Source organism: Oncorhynchus tshawytscha, linkage group LG20 (assembly GCF_018296145.1).
Source record: "Oncorhynchus tshawytscha isolate Ot180627B linkage group LG20, Otsh_v2.0, whole genome shotgun sequence".
Taxonomy (NCBI): Eukaryota; Metazoa; Chordata; class Actinopteri; order Salmoniformes; family Salmonidae; genus Oncorhynchus; species Oncorhynchus tshawytscha.
Window position 1 is genome coordinate 13,804,950 of NC_056448.1, and position 22,662 is coordinate 13,827,611.

Genomic DNA, 22,662 nt, shown 5'->3' on the forward strand with positions numbered 1-22,662 from the left:
TAGCGGAACGAAAGTAAGGGTGCCTTGTTCCTACACGGATTATAAAGGCTGAGCTCACATTAAAGAACTCGAAACGTTCATTGGTCGTTCACAGCACATGAATGGAATTGACTCAAGTTTATGATTTGCTAGCTAACTTTAACCAACATACATCAACCTGAAGATGGCTACTGTCGGTCTGAAGTGTCCGGAGTGTGGCTCGCTCGACATAGTGGACGACGAACATTATTCACAGCCACAACTTGTATGTGCAGATTGTGGCGCTGTGGTATCCGAAGGTCTACTCACCACTACCCGAAGTGAAGAGACACAGGGCACAGGTAGCTAACGTTAGTTATCTAACTTACTGGTTTATCTGTCACCATCTTAGCACAAATATTTATGCAGCTAAGAATGTGCTTTCCTACTGAGTGTAGGTCATGCAGTCTTCTGTAAGGCTATTCCACATGCCTGATGTCTATATTGTGACTGATTTAATTGAACACTTTGTTTGTATTTCCTTGTCTGCTTGTTTTGGTCCTGTAGATGTAAGATACAGTAATAGCACAGAAGTGGACAAGAAGCCATGCCGGAATCTAATCAATGGTAGGAACTGCACCGTTTCCCTGTAGAACTACTGACTACCTGTTTCTGACACAATGTGAGGGTTGGATATCACAAAATGCTGTGTATTTTAATCATGTTTGGCTGGCAATAATGTATCACTTCCTCCAAACAGGCATACACCGGGTGCGTGCTCTCTGTCGTATTCTCAGACTCACTTTCCTCATGGAGGAGACTGCAGAGACCCATTTTAAGCAGGCCTATGAGCACCCTAACTTCATCAGGGTTAGTCTGCAGAAGAAAGAGGTTCTGGCAGGATGCTGTGTGCTGGCGACCTGCAGGCAGCACAGCTGGCCCATCGCCATGGGAACCATTTGTTGTCTCCTGGAGGCGAACCCCAGGCTGATAGGCGTGGTCTACCAGGAGATGGTGAAGACTCTGAAGATAGAGGCTCCCCCCACCAGTATCATTAACCTACTGGAGACACACTGTCAGGCGTAAGTCAATCACCTCAACTATAAACATTAGCCTTGATTGCCTGATGATAAAGAAATTGCCTGACATAGCACATGTTGTTATTAGGTAGACATTTGATGCTTATTGAGAAACTGTATTTTCTCTCCTTTCTCTGTCAGATACAAACTAAGTCCTCAACATGTCCATGAAGAGTTGTCGGAGTCCTCCAAGGATTTGACAAAGCGAGCTGCTGTCCTGTTGGAGCTGGCTGCAGATGCCTGGCTAGTGACTGGCCGCCAGCCCATCCCCATCCTCACAGCCTCCATCTTCCTGGCTTGGCAGTCCCTGAAACCCACACAGACCCGGCTCAAATACACACTGGCCAGGTTTTGCCAGATGGCTAAGGTGACCAAGTCCTCCATAGCTCCGAAGCGGGTGACCGAGCTGAAGGAGGTGCTGTGTAAGCTGGGCCAGGAGCTGCCCTGGCTGAGGGGGGATGAGGTGACACCCCAGACCGTGATACAGATGGTGGATGACATCCTGAACCATCGACTCACCCTACTGAGGAGGGCCCTGAGCAGTCACGAGGAAGCCCTGGCCTCTGAATCAGTACTCCCACCAAGTTTAGAGGACTCCATACCTGGATCCCACACCAACACGACCTGCCTGGAGGGTGCAGTCTCATCCCAGACCCCAGGGCAGACCCCTAAAGACCCCTTTGTGGGGGAGCCAGACACCGTGAGCGTCCAGCAACAAGGAGATGTTGACCTGACATGCACTGTTGTAATGGAGGGGTTGCCACATACGGGGCCTGGCACAGACTCTCAGCACAGCCAGCCCTCAGTACCAAACTCCGGTAAGAGGAGTTTGTTTGAACCCCCTTCTGTGAGGTACGCTAAGATAAGGAGGGTGCTGGTCCCAGTGGTGGAGGTGACTGGTGATGAGGAGATCTCAGACAGTGAGATTGACAGTTACATCCGTACTCCTCAGGAGATCAGAGACTATGTTGAGGCTAAAGAGGCATTAGCTTCCTCTGATGATGAGTTCTGACAGGAAGGGATCACATTGTAACCAGGTGACTTAGCTATACTGCGCTGTCTGATCTGTAATGCATTATAATACAACGATTTGGCTATTTATTTTGTATGAATATTGAATAATCTCTTGTACCCTTCAGGTCATAAGGCAACACATTAAATCTACTTATTTCAAAACACTCACCAACAGTGTTTAGGACTATATTAATTTTAAAGGTGATTGTATCCTTAATGTGTTAGTTTATTTGAAAGATTCTTCTTTGGCTGATAAATTTTATTGCATTGAAGGTGTGTGTGCATCCAAATGTGTTACTAAATGGTCTGTACTTCAAACTGGAAAACAAGCCCATATACAGTACTTGAAGTGGCCCAATAGCCTCCTTAGCTTTGGTTCTTTTCAAATTATCTATTTGACTAATTACAGTGGCCTAAACTCAGTTCATCATCTCAGGCCGGCTGTCAGTGATTTTAGAGCACATTTGCCTAATTAGTGTCAATGTTGTCACAGCACAGCCTGTAGCCTAAAATAGTTTTTTCAAACAGTCAGCACTGTTGGTTATTAGGTTGTTTACAGCTGTCAGCCTAAAGTATTTATATTCATTTTTACATAAGTTAGACATTAGTCATCTAGATTTTAACTTTCTGAAGCCACGTTCTGTTTTTTTACTGATGTTGTGGTGAGAGGACTGTTACCATAGCAACCACAGGTGGGATTTGTGGACAGTCACTGTTTACTTGTCACAATAAAGTATACATTTTTTTTACTTGAATTAGTGTATTCTAGTTATTGTCTACCTGTAGTCTTGCCTCTCCATGTACTCCTTGTCAGTCCATTCATATCCCACTGGGCACACACTGGTTGAATCAATGTTGTTTCCACGTAATTTCAATTAAATGGCGTTGAACCAACGTAGAATATCGGGGCCCCAAAAGGCTCGGGCCGGTTCTGAGTTCAGATGTTTTGTTGCCCCCACCCCCATCAAAGTTGCCCATACCTTATCCAAACATTTCATGCGAATGAATTGACGCATGGGGAAAAAAGTCACGACCGGGCTGATGGAAACAGGAAATTATCAGTGGTGTAAAGTACTTATAAGTCTAAATACTTTAAAGCAGTACTTAAGTCGTTTTTGGGGGTATCTGTACTTTACTATTTATATTCTTGACAACTTTTACCTTACTACATTCCTAAAGAAAATAATGTACTTTTTACTTAATTTTCCATGACACCCAAAAGTACTCATAACATTTTGAATGCTTAGCAGGACAGGAAAATGGTCCAATTCACACACTTATCACAGGGAGGCAAACTAGTCACCTTTTTGTTGAAATTTGCCGTTTTGAATCCAAAATAGATGACCTATGTGATTTGTGTAGATTTGACGAGAAAAGTTTGGGAAAGGAGGGGGGTTTGGATCCTTACTCGCTGTGAGCGAGTGATGCGCGTTTGGAGCAATATTGGCTGTATCCAAGGCTCAGCCAATCGTTCACATAACAACAGAATGCAGCACGCGACTGAAGAAAGAAGAGACAACCAACTTACTAGTTACAGCATCAGCGCACTCTCTGGAAAGACAGCTTGTCTGTTACAGCGGCGCGTCCCCTGAACGATAACGAAGGTGTAAAGTTATGTGAGAAGCCTGACCACGTAGACGACCGAGGTAAAGTTGGTTTTATATTCACACATTTGGACGTTCGACATTCTAAAGACATTCTCTAAAACCCATTTTAAAATGTAAAAATCAATAATGAATTCACTGTTTGAATCATAAAACTAGATATGATTTATTCTATAAATGTCTAGCATACTATTACAACCTTTGTTTTGAGGAAAGATTTGAGTTTTGATTTATAGAACTACATAACATCTATAAGAAGCCATTTAAAGTGGGATAAATCAATAACTAATTCACTGTTTGTCACAGAAACAACCTAGGTATATGATTTATTCTATAAATGTGTAGTATACTTTTACAACTTTTGCTTTGAGTAAACATTCCAGTTCTGATTTGATAGAAATGCAGTTGAAGTCGGAAGTTTGCATACACCTTAGCCAAATACATTTAAACTCAGTTTTTCACAATTCCTGACATTTAATCCAAGTAAAAATTCCCTGTTTTAGGTCAGTTAGGATCACCACTCTATTTTAAGAATGTAAAATGTCAGAAGAATAGTAGAGAGAATGATTTATTTCAGCTTTTATTTCTTTCATCACTATTTCTTTACATACACTCAATTAGTATTTGGTAGCGTTGCCTTTAAACTGTTTAACTTGGGTCAAACGTTTCGGGTAGCCTTCCACAAGCTTCCCACAATAAGTTGGGTGAATTCTGGCCCATTCCTCCTGACAGAGCTGGTGTAACTGAGTCAGGTTTGTAGGCCTCCTTGCTCGCACACTCTTTTTCAGTTCTGCCCACAAATCTTCTATAGGATTGAGGTGAGGGTTTTGTGATGGTCACTCCATTACCTTGACTTTGTTGTCCTTAAGCCATTTTGCCACAACTTTGGAAGTATGCTTGGGATCATTGTCCATTTTGAAGACCCATTTGCGACCAAGCTATAAATTCCTGACTGATGTCTGGAGATGTTGCTTCAATACATCCACATAATTGTCCTTCCTCATGATGCCATCTATTTTGTGAAGTGCACCAGTCCCTTCTGCAGGAAAGCACCCCCACAACATGATGCTGCCACTCCTGTGCTTCACGGTTGGGATGGTATTCTTCGGCTTGCAAGCCTCCCATTTTTTCCTACAAACATAATGATGGTCATTATGGCCAAACAGTTCTATTTTTGTTTCATCAGACCAGAGGACATTTCTCCAAAAAGTATGATCTTTGTCCCCATGTGCAGTTGCAAATTGTAGTCTGGCTTTTTTTATGGTGGTTTTGGAGCAGTGGCTTCTTCCTTGCTGAGCGGCCTTTCAGGTTATGTCGATATAGGACTTGTTTTACTGTGGATATAGATACTTTTGTACCTGTTTCCTCCAGCATCTTCACAAGGTCCTTTGGTGTTGTTCTGGGATTGATTGGCACTTTTCGCACCACAGTATGTTAATCTCTAGGAGACAAAACGCATCTCCTTCCTGAGTGGTATGACGGCTGCGTGGTCCAATGGTGTTTATACTTGCGTACTATTGTTTGTACAGATGAACGTGGTACATTCAGGCATTTGGAAATTGCTCCCAAGGATGAATCAGACTTGTGGAGGTCAACAATGTTTTTTCTGAGTTCTTGACTGATTTCTTTTGATTTTCCCATGATGTCAAGCAGAGGCAGAGATTGAAGGTAGGCCTTGAAATACATCGACAGGTACACCTCCAATTGACTCAAATGATGTCAATTAGCCTATCAGAAGCTTCTAAAGCCATGACATAATTTCCTGGAATTATAAGTGAAATAATCTGTCTGTAAACATTTGTTGGAAAAACTAGTTGTGTCATCCACAAAGTAGATGTCCTAACCTACTTTCCAAAACTATAGTTTGTTAACAAGAAATTTGTGGAGTGGTTGAAAAATAAGTTTTAATGACTCCAACCTAAGTGTATGTAAACTTCTGACTTTTTTTAACTTAAAAATTGCACTGTTGGTTGCATGTATATATTCAGTTGAAGTCGGAAGTTTACATTCATTCATTTCACTGCAGAATGTTGTGGAAGCCATGCTGGTTAAAAGGCTAGGGGTCACCATTTTCACGTCCGGATGAAAAGTGTGCCCAAAGTAAACTGCCTGCTACTCAGGCCTAGAAGCTAGGATATGCATATCATTTTTGGATAGAAAACACTAAAGTTTCCAAAACTGTTAAAATTATGTCTGTGAGTATAACAGAACTTATTTGGCAGGCGAAACCTCGAGGACAAACCATCCAGAAAAAAAATGTTTGAGGTCACTCGCTTTTCAATTGGTTTTCTATGGGGAACTAGATTTCTAAGGCACTTGCTTGCAGTTCCTATTGCTTCCACTGGATGTCTTTAGAAATTGGTTGATGTTGTTCCTTTGAGAAATGAAGAAGTAGGGCAGTTCAGAACGAGGGTTGAGTGAAGTGTACTGTTGTGGTTGGGGCGCGCGACCTGAAAGCTCGCTCCACTTTGTTTTTGTCCGCTATTGAACACAGTTTATTCCGTCTTAAATTTGATCAATTATTTACATAAAAAATACCTAAAGTTGTATTAGGAAAGTTGTTTGAAATGTTTGGATCAGGATTACAGGTAACTTATTAGATATTTTGTATTTATTTTGTGTGAGTTGGTACCGGTGTATTTTCAGAATCAAACGCGCCAAATAAATGGACATTTTGGGAATATAATGACAGTATTAATCAAACAAAAGTACTATTTGTGATGTTTAATGGACATTTTGGAGTGCCAAGAGAAGAAGATCTTCAAAGGTAAGGCATGAATTATATATTTTATTTCTGACTTTTGTGTCGTGCCTGGTGGTTTGAATTATGATTTTCATGTGTATGTTTGATGGGGTGCTGTCCTCAGATAATAGCATGGTTTGCTTTAGCCGTAAAGCCCTTTTGGAATCTGACACTGTGGCTGGATTAACAAGAAGTTCATCTTTAATCCGATGTATAACACTTGTATGATGTATTAATTATTATTATGAGTATTTCTGTTTTTGAATTTCGCGCACTGCTATTTCACTGGGTGTTGTCAAATCAAACCCGTTAACGGGATTAGTGCGTGAAGGGATCACGAAGAAGTTAAGTGTGCCTTGAATTCTAAATAAATTACGACAGTGTCACCAGCATAGCACACCCACACCATCACACCTCCTTGCTTCACGGTGGGAACCACACATGCGGAGATCATCCATTCACCTACTCTGCGTTTCACAAAATACGGTGGTTGGAACCAAAGATCTTACATTTGGACTCATCATACCAAAGGACAGATTTCCACTGGTCTAATGTCCATTGCTTGTGTTTCTTGGCCCAAGCAAGTCTCTTCTTATTATTGGTGTCCTTTAGTAGTGGTTTCTATGCAGCAATTTGACCATGAAGGCCTAATTCACGCAGTCTCCTCTGAACAGTTGATGTTGAGATGTGTCTGTTACTTGTACTCTGTGAAGCATTTATTTGAGCTGCAATTTCTGAGGCTGGTAACTCTAATGAACGTATCCTCTGCAGCAGAGGTAACTCTGGGTCTTCCTTTCCTGTGGCGGTCCTCATGAGAGCCAGTTTCATCATAGCACTGCATTGAAGAAACTTTAAAAGTCCTTGAAGTTTTCGGGATTGACTGACCTTCATGTCTTAAAGTAATTATGAACCATCTTTTCTCTTTGCTTATTTGAGCTGTTCTTGCAATAATATGGACTTGGTCTTTTACCAAATAGGGCTATCCTCTGTATAACACCACTACCTTGTCACAAATGCATTAAGGAAAGAAAAGAAAATCCAAAAATTTACTTTTAACAAGGCACACCTGTTAATTAAATGCATTCCAGGTGACTACCTCATGAAGCTGGTTGAGAGAATGCCAAGAGTTTGCAAAGCTGTCATCAAGGCAAAGGCTACTTTGAATAATCTAAAATACATTTTGATTTGTTTAACACTTTTTTGGTTACTACATGATTCCATGTGTTATTTCATAGTTTTAATGTCTTCAATATTATTCTACTATGTAGAAAATAGTAAAAAATAAAAAATAAAAAACCTTGAATGAGTAGGTGTGTGCAAACTTTTGACAGGTACTGTATACACTGTATATAATACCTTTTTTATTGTTTGTTTGTGCCTGTTTTGCATGTTATTTTGGCAATAATATGTGTCACCTATCAGTTTGCAAACATTTAAAAAAAATCGTATTAATTGAGTTAATAAAGCTGCATACAAACATGTTCTCTTTTTATTTTCTTGAGTAAGGCAGCTCCAAAATGTAGGTGTTTCAGTGGAAAAGTGGAAAATACAGAGCGCAGTTGTTGGTAATGTTCTCTAGTTGCGTCGTGATTGGCTCAGTGTTCTGTCACTCATGGTGGACACTACGTCACTGCAAAATCTACGTCGAGAGCTTGAAAATTCTAGTCCCTTGGGTGCTGCCATAGATTTACATTAGAACTGCCCATCCAAGAAGGCTCGAGGTCGTTGACCACAGATAAAAGGACATCAAATCACGTTATATCTACCGTAGCTTTGATTGGACTGATGTCAATCTCATACTTTCAAAATCTTAACTAGCAAGCTAGACAAGCAGTCATCTTCATGAATCAAGTCGACAATCTACTGGCAAATCCTTTTCAATCCTTATGAAGAGAAATTATAGATAAATGTATCAGTGCTCATCGGTCATTGGACATAAACATTACACAACAAGTTGGAAATCGCAAATTCAACAATGAGTGGTTTGGAAGGAATCAGTGGCTAACTACAAGCTTTGCAAAGCAATCACTAGCCAGCTATACAGTGGAGACGGTGTGTTGTTCAAGTCGCGGTTTAAGGGTCTCTTTTCCAAGCTTTAAAGGATAAACATCAAATCAAAGTTTATTTGTGAGCAACATCAGACTCGATTACCTCTCTGCGCTATATTTTGAGTGGCAGTTAATAGAAGCACATCTGAAATTGTTTTAATATAAGTGCAGATTTCCTTTTTTTTTTTTTTTACGGTCCTCATTGATGACATCTAACATTGATGAGTTGCTGCCCTTTTATGCTGATTCCAAGCATACATAGCATTGATATGATGCTCTGCCTTTGAATGGAGCTTAAACCCAGAATCTTTAAACAGCGCCTTTTTCCAGTTACAAAATCATGGGATGGGATGTGAAGGCCGATTCAGGTGTATTGGGCAGAGAAAAATGCCTACAGGTGAAACATTAAGTCGAATCTTGACTTACAGAATATTCAAGCCATGAAATGTCCTTATACCAGGAGCTCTTTTCCTAGTGCCATGCTGAGTTCTGGGAAATGTTTTCAAACACGGCTGTACAGGACCCTCTTCTCTGGATCTTGAAATGTCTGAAGTACACTTTAAATAATGTGTCATATCTCTATGGAAATGTATAATTAAGGGATCCACAAGATTAGATACTAACAGCTGCTAACTACAATGTGTAGTTTAAAGTATAGGCCTGGCCTACCATTGGGTCCTTTTGGAACAGCATATCTGGTGCTTGACGCAGTTGGGAGGGACTCGATGACATCTCCTGGCAGCTCTGGCTCACTGTCTAGCTCAGAGTCAGAGGTCTCTGTGTCATTCCTTGATACATCTATTACATTAAAATAACACAAGAATAATAAGTGTATAATCACAATAAATATGCCACAGCCATCAAAACAAGAAAACACATGAATCAACAACCAACATTTTAAAGTGAGGCTTAATCTGACAAAATCATCTATTACAAGATTAAGCTAAACTTCAATTCTGAACTGGGCATGTGACTGACTGCCTGGTAGATGCTCTGACGTGGTGGTGGTAGACTGGGTCCTTGTGAAGTTTGACCACACTGACTCTGATTAGCCTGACTCTGACTAGCCTCAGGTAGGGAGCTGCTCTGGGGTCCGGTGGTGATGCAAGGCCTTGGGTCTGTTTACACCTGATCTGCCTGTTTGTGCTTATTTAAAAAGAAGTCTGATATCTCTCCATTTCTTTTCATGTTTAATTTACCCTATGCAGAAATAAGACAGTCTAAGCATCCAATTCCCCACAATTTAGGCCAATCTCAATCTTAATTACAAATCCCCATTATCATAACTGTACCTTAAAATCAACTACCAGCCTAAGTTACTGTTAGATCATGGCTAGCTCTGCTCTGCAGTAAGTAACTTAGCTAACTATAATTTCGTACACCTTTACGATAGCAAACAGGCTATCTGCAAATTGTGGTAATCTTTTGAGTAACGTTAACAGATTGATAATAATAACAATTGCTCGTTTTGAGTTCAAGTACGAAAAACCTAACGGAGTTAATGAATTTCAAATTGCTGAATGTTAACTTGCCCGACAGATGTAGCCTACTAATTACCCCACATTAGTTAACCATTCATATACTGTAACTTACGACACTGCACTGTATATGCGTGTATTACTAGCACAGATGTAAACATAATGTTAGGCTCCTTCTTCTCTGATTAACTATCTTTTTTAATGGAGCCAAAGGTCTAATGTTAACTTACACAGCGACTCAACTTTCATAAAAGTTGTTCAGGAAACCTAAACCTAAACCCGATGCTAAACCTTAAAACTTACTTCAAATATGACGCTTTCGCCAATCGCGAAAAGAGCTTGTGGAGCTGTGGAAATATTCTCTCTTCTTTCTTCTGTATGTTATTCTTCTTCTTCTTCTTCTTCTATATCTCGCAACCAACATTAATATTTTCTCTTCCTCGTCCTCGATTTGAAAAATGCGCCACCTAACGTCAAAATGAATGCTTCTTTCAACAACAGGTGAAATGAGATGTCAATCAGCATCAAACTGCCAGTAGGGAATTCAATTTTGAGGTGGCACCCAGGGTGGCCAATCAGATTTCAGGGGTGTCCAGTGCCCACCGGAAACCCCTCTGGCTTCGCCCCTGCTTATGCCCCATTCAAAACAACTGGAAACTCGGAACTGGGAAATGTCAGACTTCAGTGAGTTCAAGACAACTGGGAACTCGAACAAAAACTAGCTCTGACTTGGAAAATATGTTTTGAACGGTCATCCAACTCAGAATTCCATGTCGGGAACTTGGGCCTTTTTTTAGAGCGGTAACCTGAAGATCACTGACATCATGATTCAATCTTGAGTTCCCAGTTGTCTTGAAACCACCACAAATCCAGAGAATGCCAGACTTTGATGAGAAAGTTTGACGACAACATGTGCCCACAAGAACGACTGAGCGCCACCTTCCTATTGAAGTGAGCACCAGTTGAGTCCAAGTTGTATGCAAAAATGTATTGTATGCTGCTGGATAATTGATGTAATATGCCAGGGAGATGTGTATACTGTAGCTAAGAAAGTAATACTAAGTGTATGTTGTGTAGTAAGCTGTTAGTAGCCCATGTGTCTCACCCTAATCATTTAGTTCCTTAGCCTACTGTTCTGACTTGGTGGTGCACATGATGCCTGTAGCCTGTTTCAGAGAAATCATTGATGTAATCATCGAATACTGTAAGACCTTTCATTGTCTGCTTAGAGTATATGCCCCTTATCCTACGGTTCTGACTTGGTGTACAGGGAGAATACTGTAAGAATGGCCCATGTTCTGGATTCTATCGCTGTACATTTCAAAAGTTCTGAACGAATAGTTATATTGACCACATCCATCCTAGCTCGCTCATTAATGTCTTAATCGAAATTACAGATTGCCTCTTATCAATCGTCGTTCCCTTATGCCATAGTTTGTACATGTCAATTGTCATTAGAAACCACATTTGTTTAAGAAAGTCAGCCCCATCAGCTATCTTTTTTAAAAAGGCAGTAAATGAGGCTGAATGAACTGTTTTGCTGCCAGACAAGGCTCCAATGATAGCCAGGTGTAGTGGTGGTAAGGATTCACTCAGTGAATGGTGCTGAATTGAAAGCTCTGCTGTTGCGACAGCTTAATGTAGTCCCTAACAGTTTATGGGGATAATTTGTCACCTTTATAGTGCAATTAATGAATTGTTTAGTCTTGTGTAGTGGCTATGCTAGTGTGCATCGATTGTTTTGGTTTTTTGTTTGCCCCACCAAGATTTACATGCTTGTCACGTTGTTCGAAATAATGAAAATATAAACTAGATCAAAAACCCCTAGTCACGCCCTGACTTACTCTACCATAGAAAATACAGGTTTTCTATGGTCAGGACGTGACCATGCTAAAACCGCCACTGTGTCTGTCCCAATGTAAAAATTCAGACCCTTTGCTATGAGACTCGAAATTGAGCTCAGGTGCATCCTGTTTCCATTGATCATCCTTGAGATGTTTCTACAACTTGTTTGGAGTCCACCTGTGTTAAATTCAATTGATTGTACATGATTTGGAAAGGCACACATCTGTCTAAAAAAGGTCCCACAGTTGAAAGTGCATGTCAGCGCAAAAACCAAGCCATGATGTCAAAGGAATTGCCCATTGAGCGCCTAGACAGGATTGTGTCGAGGCACAAATCTGGGGAAATATGGAATATTTTTGGATCCACCAAGACTATTCCTTGAGCTGGCCTCACAGCCAAACTGAGCAATCGGGGGAGAAGGGCCTTGGTCAGGTCAGCACCAGAGTTCTTCTGTGGAGATGGGAGAACTTTCCAGAAGGACAACCATCTCTGCAGCACTCCACCAATCAGGCCTTTATGGTAGATTGGCCAGACGGAAGCCACTCCTCAGAAAAAGGCACATGACAGCCCACTTGGAGTTTGACAAAAGACCATTTAAAGACTCAAGAATCTCTGGTCTGATGAAACAAAGATTGAACTCTTTGGCCTGAATGCCAAGCATCACGTCTGGAGGAAACCTGGCTCCATCCTTACGGTGAAGCATGGTGGTGGCAGCATCAAATCAAATGTATTTATATAGCCCTTCTTACATCAGCTGATATCTCAAAGTGCTGTACAGAAACCCAGTCTAAAACCCCAAACAGCAAGCAATGTAGGTGTAGAAGCATGGTGGCTCGGAAAAACTCCCTAGAAAGGCCAAAACCTAGGAAGAAACCTAGAGAGGAACCAGGCTATGAGGGGTGGCCAGTCCTCTTCTGGCTGTGCCGGGTGGAGATTTATAACAGAACATGGCCAAGATGAAATCATGCTGTGGGGATGTTTTTTAGCATCAGGGACTGGGACACTAGTCAGGATCGAGGGTAAAGATGAATGGAGCAAAGTACAGAGAGATCCTTGATGAAAACGGTTCTCCTTCCAACAGAACAACGACCCTAACGACACAGCCAAGACAATGCAGTCGTTGCCAAATGTCCTTCAACAAGTGCTATTAAAGGGTCTGAATACTTACTTAAATGTGATATTTCAGTTGTTTTTTAAATAAATGTGCACAAATTTCTGACTTGGCCCTCCTCTTCTGCTCTATGGCTGAGTAACTAATTGCGAGCTTACAGAAAATGGAGGAAAACTAAACTTCCGCAGGACCTATCATCCTTTCATTCCCTCCTGTCTACCTTCTCTTCCTCTGTATCCACTGCTAAAGCCACTTTCTATATCTTTCAATTTCAAGATTCTGCCTCTAACCCTAGGAAACTCTTTTCCACCTTCTCATCCCTCCTTAATCCTCCACCCCTCCCTCCTCCCTCTCTGCAGACAACTTTGTCAACCACTTTGAAAGAAGGTTTACGACATTTGCTCTTCATCCACGCAGCCTATTGAGTCCACTGGTCACACTCACACAGAACTAGCTTACACCTTGACCTCTTTCTCCCTTCTCTCTCCAGAGACTGGTGAGGACCGTCCGCCCGACAACCTGCCCACTCGACCCCATTACCTTCTCCCTCCTCCAGACCCCATTCCCTTCTTTCTCCTCCATCTCTGGAGACCTTCTCACTTCCCTCATCAACTCATCCCTGGTTGCGTCCCCTCTGACTTGGCAAGAGTTGCTTCCCTTCTCTAGAAACGAACACTCAAACTCTTTGTCAAAAACTACACACCGACATCCCTTCTTACTTTTCTTTCCAAAACACTTGAGCGTGCTGTGTCTGATCAACTGTTTCGCTATCGCTCTCAGAATGATCTTCTTGACCTTAACCAGTCAGGCTTCAAGACCTGTCACTCAACCAAGACTGCTCTTCTCTGTGTCACGGAGGCTCTCTGCACTGCCAAAGCGGACTCTTTCTCCTCTGTTCTCCTCCTCCTAGATCTATCTGCTGCCTTCGACTCCGTGAACGCTCTGATCCTCCTCTCCACCCTCTCAGGGCTGACACTCAGCTACTTTTCTCCTTCTATCTTTCTGACACACATCTCTGCTTGCCTGGCAGATATCTCAGCTTAGATTTTGGCCTACTACCTCAAGCTCAGCAAGCTCAGCCTGCCTAGTGTTCAACCTTCCCAGGTTCTCCTATGTCACCCCGCTTCTCCGCACACCTCACTGGCTTCCAGTTGAAGCTCGCATCCACTACAAGACCATGGTACTTACCTACATAGCAGTAAGAGGATCTGGCCCTCCTTACCTTGCTTCTTCAAAGAGTATCATAAATAATCCCACAGCACCCCCTCCTCACCCCATGCCCTCCCACCCACAAAAAAAACGTGCCTTTCTTGAACTAACACATGTACTTGACTTTTCCCCCTACTATCCCTGACTTTGTTGATAACTACTTTATTTAGGAAAAATATACTTACTATGACTGAGATATGTGGTTGTCCAACCTAGCTATCTTAAGATGAATGCACTAACTTTAAATCACTCTGGATAAGAGCATCTGCTAAATTACTAAAATGTAAATGTATTTCATGTGATTAGTGATTCATTTACATTTGTACCTCATTTTAAGGTCAACCCTTTTACGTGAATTTAACTCTCGTTTTAATATGGTAAAACTATTCCTTTTAAAATGATTTTTCAAGGAACATTGAACATCTAATAGTCAAATCATAGTCTAAAAGCAGGTGTTCTTTCTGACAGAATTCTAAAATTAGGTGAAATAAATAAATGACCAAATAAACTATGCAAAAGGCACTCTATTGATGGAATAGCCTAATTAAGGTGTATATGAATTAGTCCTGTGTAAATATTGTTCTGTGATGTTGGTCTATGTGATTTCAAGTCTATACTAATTAAGACATTTGCCATCTGTAATACATTAAAGCCCCAATGCAGTCTTTTCAATTTTATTTTTAAATCATCACTAATAATGTCTAATAAATCACTGGGTTTTTATTTCATGAAAATAACTCCAAATATATTTTTTATTAATTATTTCCCTGAGCCTCTGCCATTGAAATGCTCAGTCTGATCGTGTGGGCGTGTTGATACGAATGTACTCATTTTTCCATACACAACCCTGATTGGCGGATAGGATTTCTAGACCAGGGATCTCCAAACCTGTGCCTGGAGAGCTACTGTCCTGTAGGTTTTTGCTCCAACCCCAATCTACTGCACCTGATTCTAATTATTAGCTGGTTGATAATACCCCACCTACCCCTTGGTTACATCTGCAAATAAAAGATGACTGGTCATTGGTCAGAATAATCTGATCAGATTTGGGTTCAAAATCTCCATCCCACCTGAACAGGCAGAAATTCCAGGCAATTACACAACAATCACATTTTTGACTGCACTGCCCTTTTAAGCTTATTAGCACTTCCAAAGGGAATTCAAGAAAAGAAATTGGCCAATTGTCAGTGTTCGTTTATTGAGAATTTTACACATAATTGCATGCAATCACTTAATAAGGACAGGCATTTTATATAGCATGACACAAACCACAGAAGGCCATTTATTACAAAGGGATACATAACAACTTCAGCAAACCACCATTTTGCTTAAATGTATTGAAAGTGGGTAGTCTTGTGGTTTGTCTAAAAAAACCAATGAGAATCATCACCTGAGTGAAACTTTCTGTGGTTATGATAATCAGTCAATAATGCAATCATGCAGTGGCAAGCATGACCTTAGCAAATGCCTAACTAACACCTAATTCGGAATGACTGTTTTCAGAGGCGTGGTACATTCCCCGCAAACAAAGATATGTAAGAGACTGAGAAGGCTGCAATAAAAATGAAGAATTTAACCATAGGGAAAAAAAGATCACCTACTGTTTTATTAAGCATGTTTATTCACAGGGTGCAGACAGCGAGATCTGTAATCACTTCATTCGGCAGTGCTCCAGGGATGTGCAGTCCAACCTGGACTCGGTTAGACGTAACATAGTAAATGTAAATCCAAGTTACTTCAAATAGTATGATATTTGACTTCTGGGTATGGTATGTATTCGTTTGTGGATGTCCATTATCCATTTTGTATGATATATTGCAAATTACAATTCGTATGATGCATTACGAATTGCATTTGTACAATATGTTATGAATTGCAATTCGTACAATATGTTATGAATTTGCAAAACGTATGATATGTTACGAATTCCAATTTGTTGTAGCTAACATTTGCTGGGGGTTAGGTGTTAAGGTTAGGGTGAGGGTTAGGAGTTAGGTTAAAGGGTTAAGGTTAGGGTGAGGGTTAGGAGTTAGGTTAAAGGGTTAAGGTTAGGGTTATGATTAGGGGAAGGTAAAATGCTAAGTAGTTACAAAGTAGCTAAATAGTAGTAAGTAGTTGCACAGTTGCTAATTATCTAAAGTTGTTTGTGATAAGATTCGAACACGCAACCTTGGGTTAGTAGACGTTCGCTTTAGAACCCATCCACCCCGACCAACCACCCTACTTTCTGTTTGTAACCATACCAAACGTATCATATCATACTAATTTGGGTCTTTACAGATTTACATTTACTATGTTACATCTAGTCTATGAGACCAGGCTGACCAGTCTAGGGACCAAACCTGCAGTTGACTATTAACACAACAGACAGAAGCATACTGGACACTGAGTTGAGTTGACATTGTATAGTCTGTCCACTGAGTGCTGCGCTCTAACTTCAGCAGACAGCTGTCCATCTGGATGAATGGAAGATGTCTTCCTGTAGCAACTACTGTGATGATTACTTAACTAATGGTATTATTTACAAGACCTCTTATGAGCATTGACAACATTTTGTGGATTCAGATTTTCCTGTTTGCTACTGTTCTCCTAGTGTTAAACATTAATCTCTCGTGGACAGATTGACAGGAAGTGACATCTCTCTCTCTCTCTCTCTCTCTCTCTTCCTCTCTCCCTCTCTCCCTCTCTCCCTCCCTCTCTCCCTCTCTCTCGTCTTTCGTCTCTCGTCTCTTGCTCTTTTTGTCTCTTGAATTTCACCTTCTTCTTATTGTTGTTCAATCTGCTCATTTAATGATTATTTCCAGTCAATCACCTAATTTATGTTCAATTGATTTGTTTACCTATGAACAATGAGGAAACCACCTCATATCTCTATAATCAGCTGTAATTCCAAGATTTCCTGTATTGTTCATGATGATCTCTTGTTATGTCTCCATAGGTCACCAACAAACATGAACATTATCAGGAAATTGGACCTACAGCATGCTTACACAGGTATCACAGGTCTTGTGTCTCTTCTATCTCCTTGTCCCTGCACAGTCAGAGGACCACACTGGCCATAGCACAGTGGTTGGTGGGGATGCCGATGCGGTGGTGACAGGTGAACATCTTGCGCAGCTCAGCACGAAAGCGGTCGTGCAGCCAGGCATACAAGAAGGGGTTACAGCAGGAGGAGCTCATGGCACACAGGTGGCACAGCAGCTGAATGAGCAGGAAGTGGCGCTTGTTGATTAGGCGGATATCGATGTCGCGCAGCACGTTGAACACATGGATGGGCAGCCAGCACACCCCGAAGGCTGCCACCACTAACGCCACCAGACGGAAGATCTTTCGCTTTCGGGCTCGCTGTGCCTCTGCCTGGTCTCGGGACCGATGTCCCGGCGCCACGCAGTTCCTCAGCTTGAAAGAGATGCAGAGATAGGAGGTGCAGACAGCGGAGAGTGGCAGGACGTAGGTAACCAGCAGGGTGCTGTAGGCATAGGCTAGCCTCTCCTTCTCCTGTCCCAGCCAGAACTCCTCACAGATAGTGAGGCCCTCCTCTCTGAACTCCACGTGGTACGTGTGGGCTACGGCCGGAGCCACCAGGCCACAGGACAGCAGCCAGATCCCTGATAGGACGTAAGCACAGGTGGACACAGAGGTACGCTTCTTCAGAGGATGCACAGTGGCGTAGTACCTGGCAGGGAAAGTGCACAGCAGTATTCATTTTAATGAATTGAAGAAAAATAAATCATAGATATAGATCACCAATTACAACATCATTATTCCAGATGTGGTGTTTAATTTATTTTTATTTTCACAGTTCATGTGTTTCACTTCATTTGAAACTGCCCTTTGAAAACCCATGGGCTTTTCGTTCTCTCGAGTCAAAGTGGGTACACTCACCTGTCAACAGCGATGGCGGTGAGGGTGAAGACAGACACATAGACGGTAACCGGCTGGATCAGGAACACCAGGTAGCACATGAACCTCCCAAACACCCAGCCACGAGGGTTGAATGCATAGGCCAGGGTTAAGGGTACACAGGTCACACACATCAGCATATCTGAGAAGGCCAGGTTCCCTATGAAGAAGTTGGTGACATTGTGCATCTTGCGAGTGCGGCAGATGACGTAGAGCAACAGGTAGTTCCCCAACACACCCACCACCACCACCAGGGAGTAGCAGGGGATGATGAGCAGCTTGAAGCTCTGCAGCAGAGCCACGTCTGCAAACAGGGAGCTGTGGTTGGCCGAGTCATTCTGAACAGCCATCTCAAAGACCGAGTGCCCCTCTGTTGTCTTCTCGCTAACAGAGGGCAGCAGACCTCCAGTCCAGCCACTGCCACTGCCGTCCATACTGTATCTGATTAACCGCACAGCAATAGGGAGCCCTGGGTAGCAGCCTCTTAGCACCTTACCCTGAAAGAGTCAGAGCACAGAGGTTGGGAAAGTTTTAGTGACAAACAATAAGCAAAAATGTATTTTAACTACCGGTATATTCATCATAACTGGAAATGAATGGCATTCAAACATGTGAATGATACACAGTAGATCATACATTAATGTACAGTATATATTCATCAACAAAGCCAAACGGACTTTAACTTTTGCTTTTACATGACTTTTTCCCTTCGATGATTGGTTAAGAGTTTGATAGTCCCCAGGGGCATCTACAAATTGAAGGAAACGTACAGTACTATACAGAGCCATGAGTGCATGGAACTCCCTTCATCTTATATAGCCCAAGTGAACAGCAAACCTTTGCTTTGTTTGTTTAAAAAAACAAATAAAGCAACACCTCACAACGTCTCTCCCCATGTGACCTACTTGTTATGTGTATGTACTAACATGTATGTGTAGCTGATAGACGCACACACAAAACTACATGTTCATATTTTTAAATGTACTGTATGTAAATTGTAAATTACTTTTTTGTCTTTTTCGTGATGTGTCGGACCCCAGTAAGACTAGCTGTCGCCATTGGCGTCGGCTAATGGGGATCCTAATCAATCAAATAATCCAAAAAAGATCCATGACTATCTACATTACTTTAATCAATCAGAACATGCCTGTAGTGTGGGGCTTGCTACAGTATGTCTATTAAAGTGAATTAGCTCTGGAGTGATTGAGAAAATGTTCCCAACCCTTCAGATAGACTCAGCTGCACAGTATTCCAAAAGCTTTCGGGAAACGAGTTTTGGGGAGGGGAAGCTCTTGTGAAACGTAAAGAATTTTCTACAAAAATATCTTATAGGATAAGTGCATGCATGGCCAATTAAAGGCCCATTGCAGTCAAAAACGGGATTACCTGTGTTGTATACACAGTGCCAGTCAAAAGTTTGGACACACCTACTCAATCAAGGGTTTTTCTTTTTTTTAAACTATTTTCCACATTGTAAAATAATAGTAAAGACATCAAAATTATGAAAGTAGCCGCCCTTTTCCTCGATGACAGCTTTGCAAACTCTTGGCATTCTCTCAACCAGCTTCACCTGGAATGCTTTCCCAACAGTCTTGAAGGAGTTGCCACATATGCTGAGCACTTATTGGCTGCTTTTCCTTCACTCTGCGGTCCAACTCATCCCAAACCATGTCAATTGGGTTGAGGTGGGGTGATTGTGGAGGCCAGGTCATCTGATGCAGCACTCCATCACTCTCCTTCTTGGTCAAATAGCCCTTACACAGCCTGGAGGTGAGTTGGATCATTGTTCTCGAATCAAAATCAAATCAAATGTATTTATATAGCCCTTCTTACATCAGCTGATATCTCAAAGTGCTGTACAGAAACCCAGCCTAAAACCCCAAACAGCAAGCAATGCAGGTGTAGAAGCACGGTGGCTAGGAAAAACTCCATAGAAAGGCTAAAACCTAGGAAGAAACCTAGAGAGGAACCAGGTTATGAGGGGCGGCCAGTCCTCTTCTGGCTGTGCCGGGTGGAGATTATAACAGAACATGGCCAAGATGTTCAAATGTTCATAAATGACCAGCATGGTCAAACAATAATAATCCCAGTAGTTGTCGAGGGTGCAACAGGTCAGCCCCTCAGGAGTAAATGTCAGTTGGCTTTTCATAGCCGATCATTGAGAGTATCTCTACCGCTCCTGCTGTCTCCAGAGAGTTGAAAACAGCAGGTCTGGGACAGGTAGCACGTCCAGTTCTGTTGAAAAACAAATGATAGTCCCACTAAGCCCAAACCAGATGGGATGGCGTACTGCTGAGGAATGCTGTGGTAGCCATGCTGTTAAGTATGCCTTGAATTCTAAATAAATCACTGACATTGCCACCGGAAAAGCACCATCACACCTCCTCCTCCATGCTTCATGGTGGGAACCACATATGCGGAGATCATCCGTTCACCTACTCTGCGTCTCACAAAGACACTGCGGTTGGAACCAATAATCTCTCATTTGGACTCATCAGACCAAAGGACAGATTTCCACCGGTCATTTTTCTTAGCCCAAGCAAGTCTCTTCTTCTTATTGGTGTCCTTTAGTAGTGGTTTCTTTGCAGAAATGTGACCACGAAGGCCTGATTCACACAGTCTCCTCTGAACAGTTGATGTTGAGATGTGTCAGTTACTTGAAGCATTTATTTGGGCTGCAATTTCTGAGGCTGGTAACTCTAATGAATTTATCCCCTGCAGCAGAGGTAACTTTGGGTCTTCCTTTCCTGTGGCGTTCCTCATGAGAGCCAGTTTCCTCATAGCGCGTGATGGTTTTTCCGACTCCACTTGAACAAACCTTCAAAGTTCTTGAAATTTACCAGTTTGACTGACCTTCATGTCTTAAAGTAATGATGGACTGTTGTTTCTCCTTTCTTATTTGAGCTGTTCTTGCCATATGAACTTGGTCTTTTACCAAATGTGCTACCTTCTGTATACTGTACCAGCCCTATCAGTCCCACCTGTTAATTGAAATGCATTCCAGATGACTACCTCATCTGACATCTCCAGGTGGTAAATTGGTTAATAGACCAATAAGAAAGAGAGTTCCACATCTCTGCCAATAACAGCTAGTTTTCAGTTTTCTCCTCCCCACTCAGACCACTCCCAGACAGTCCGAGCAAAAATTATTGCTTGAGAAATTGCTCTGTGCTAAGAAGCTATTTAAAAATATATTCTTGACAATTTTGGCTTTGATGAAATGAAACAGTTCAGATTGCTGACATGCCTACATGACCCTCAATTTGATGTACAAATACCTCTGGTTAATAATGAGTGTTATAATGATTAATACATACATTTAACATGATATGATGCAGTGATGGGCAACTTTGATGGGGGTGGTGGCCACAAAAACAATAGAACTTATCATGAGGGGCCACAGGGGATCGTGGGTCTGACTGGAGACAAAGTAGAGAATCTAGACTATTATTCATGTAAGCATTACACCCACATTACACACACTGTCTAAGCTAACAGATACAACTATATCGAGATAAAGACGGATGCAATGTGAGATGTACGCATTCTTTAAAAAAAAAAAAAATTCTAGTAGCTACCTGGCTGCAACTCAATAATATGCAATTATTTTTAAACCTGCACTAAATAGATCTGTTCTCAATATCTTTATGCCAATGGCCTCTTGGGCTCCAATAAAGTATGGGTTAATGAGAACTATTGTATTTTATTATCTTCTTGCCTGCTAGTCATTTTTATTCAATTCAGAGTAATTGTTTCCAGGCATCTTTTTTCATATTTGCTAAAAGGACAACTGCAGGGTGAATGAAATAAAGGTTTAGACATTAATTCAATGTGGAATCTTGTTCTAATAAAATACTAGTGTACTCTTGCTATACTTATTTTACTACCACTTCTATTATAACTACAACAACAACTTACTACACAACATAATGATAACCACAGTAATATCCTGATTAATATCAACAACAAATTATTTTTGCAAAATCAACACTTGATCAAACACTTTTTATAGTAAAGATAAGAATGATAGCAATTAATAATAGTAAATCACAAATGAACTTATCCTACAACTCTTAGGCTACCTTGCTTATGAGGTAAAAATGAAAGTCATAATTATTTTTTTTAAATGAAGGAAACAAATATATTTGATCAAAGGCATCGTACCTCAAGTGCTGATGAGCAAAAGGAGAAGGGAACTCCTTGAAAGACTGAGAACCTCTGTCAAGTGCGCTCTCGACACATTCATATCCTTCCTGAACAGTGGTGAGTACACAGTTGCAGAGCCACTGATGCTGATATGGAAAGAGAGAGCAAGACAGAGAGAGAGAGAGAGAGAGAGAGAGCCCAGTCGGGTGGAGATTTTATTTTCTCCAATGTCAGACTCTATTATACATTTTATTATAATTTTAGTAGGCCTACCTGTAATAGGCTGCCCATAGGCTATAAAATAATAGCCAGAAAAAAATGGGTATCCTGGTAATTCACTTGGTTACTGAGCTTGCAGGATGTGTTTTGAAGAAAACCAAATTGATTGGTCAAGATTGATCTCTTCAAGTCCATTACTTACAGACACCACATGGTCCTCCTGTGTCAGTCATCCATGTGCAGGGTGACATAGTTATTGTCCAAATTGTTCAGTTGGTTGGAGAATGCTCCTGGCAAATACAAGC

General features: G+C 41.4%; 2 protein-coding genes and 1 long non-coding RNA gene across 3 annotated transcripts in view; 1 reads left to right on the plus strand and 2 right to left on the minus strand.

The window, feature by feature from the left end:
• The window catches only part of LOC112219435, a 23,200-nt gene extending 12,812 nt beyond the window's left edge, over positions 1-10,388 (minus strand). The window contains exons 1-2 of the long non-coding RNA XR_002948757.2: positions 10,228-10,388; positions 9,116-9,244 (exon numbers count right to left, since the gene is read on the minus strand). This is a non-coding gene — a long non-coding RNA (uncharacterized LOC112219435). The remainder of the gene's footprint in view (positions 1-9,115; positions 9,245-10,227) is intronic.
• Positions 66-2,806, plus strand: brf2 (BRF2 RNA polymerase III transcription initiation factor subunit). Its single transcript, XM_024380667.2, has 4 exons — positions 66-320; positions 526-585; positions 719-1,040; positions 1,179-2,806. The coding sequence occupies exons 1-4, from the start codon at positions 164-166 to the stop codon at positions 2,047-2,049; spliced, it is 1,410 nt and encodes a 469-aa protein (XP_024236435.1). The 5' UTR covers positions 66-163; the 3' UTR covers positions 2,050-2,806.
• A 5,695-nt stretch (positions 10,389-16,083) lies between the features above and the next one.
• LOC112219846 (prolactin-releasing peptide receptor-like) lies at positions 16,084-22,299 on the minus strand. The gene is made up of 3 exons (XM_024381347.2): positions 22,157-22,299; positions 17,975-18,489; positions 16,084-17,765 (listed from the first exon to the last, which is right to left on the minus strand). Exons 2-3 carry the CDS (start codon positions 18,424-18,426, stop codon positions 17,129-17,131), a joined length of 1,089 nt encoding a protein of 362 aa, XP_024237115.1. The 5' UTR covers positions 18,427-18,489; positions 22,157-22,299; the 3' UTR covers positions 16,084-17,128.
• Between the last annotated feature and the right edge of the window lie 363 nt (positions 22,300-22,662).

Bases quoted from the DNA above. Each gene is read 5' to 3' on its own strand.
- LOC112219846 (XM_024381347.2), bottom strand. From the start codon at position 18,426: ATGGACGGCAGTGGCAGTGGCTGGACTGGAGGTCTGCTGCCCTCTGTT. The intron at 17,766-17,974 runs GTGAGTGTACCC...TTTCCCTGCCAG, and splicing joins ACCGCCATCGCTGTTGACAG to GTACTACGCCACTGTGCATC.
- brf2 (XM_024380667.2), top strand. From the start codon at position 164: ATGGCTACTGTCGGTCTGAAGTGTCCGGAGTGTGGCTCGCTCGACATA. The intron at 586-718 runs GTAGGAACTGCA...TCCTCCAAACAG, and splicing joins ATGCCGGAATCTAATCAATG to GCATACACCGGGTGCGTGCT. The intron at 1,041-1,178 runs GTAAGTCAATCA...TTTCTCTGTCAG, and splicing joins CTGGAGACACACTGTCAGGC to ATACAAACTAAGTCCTCAAC.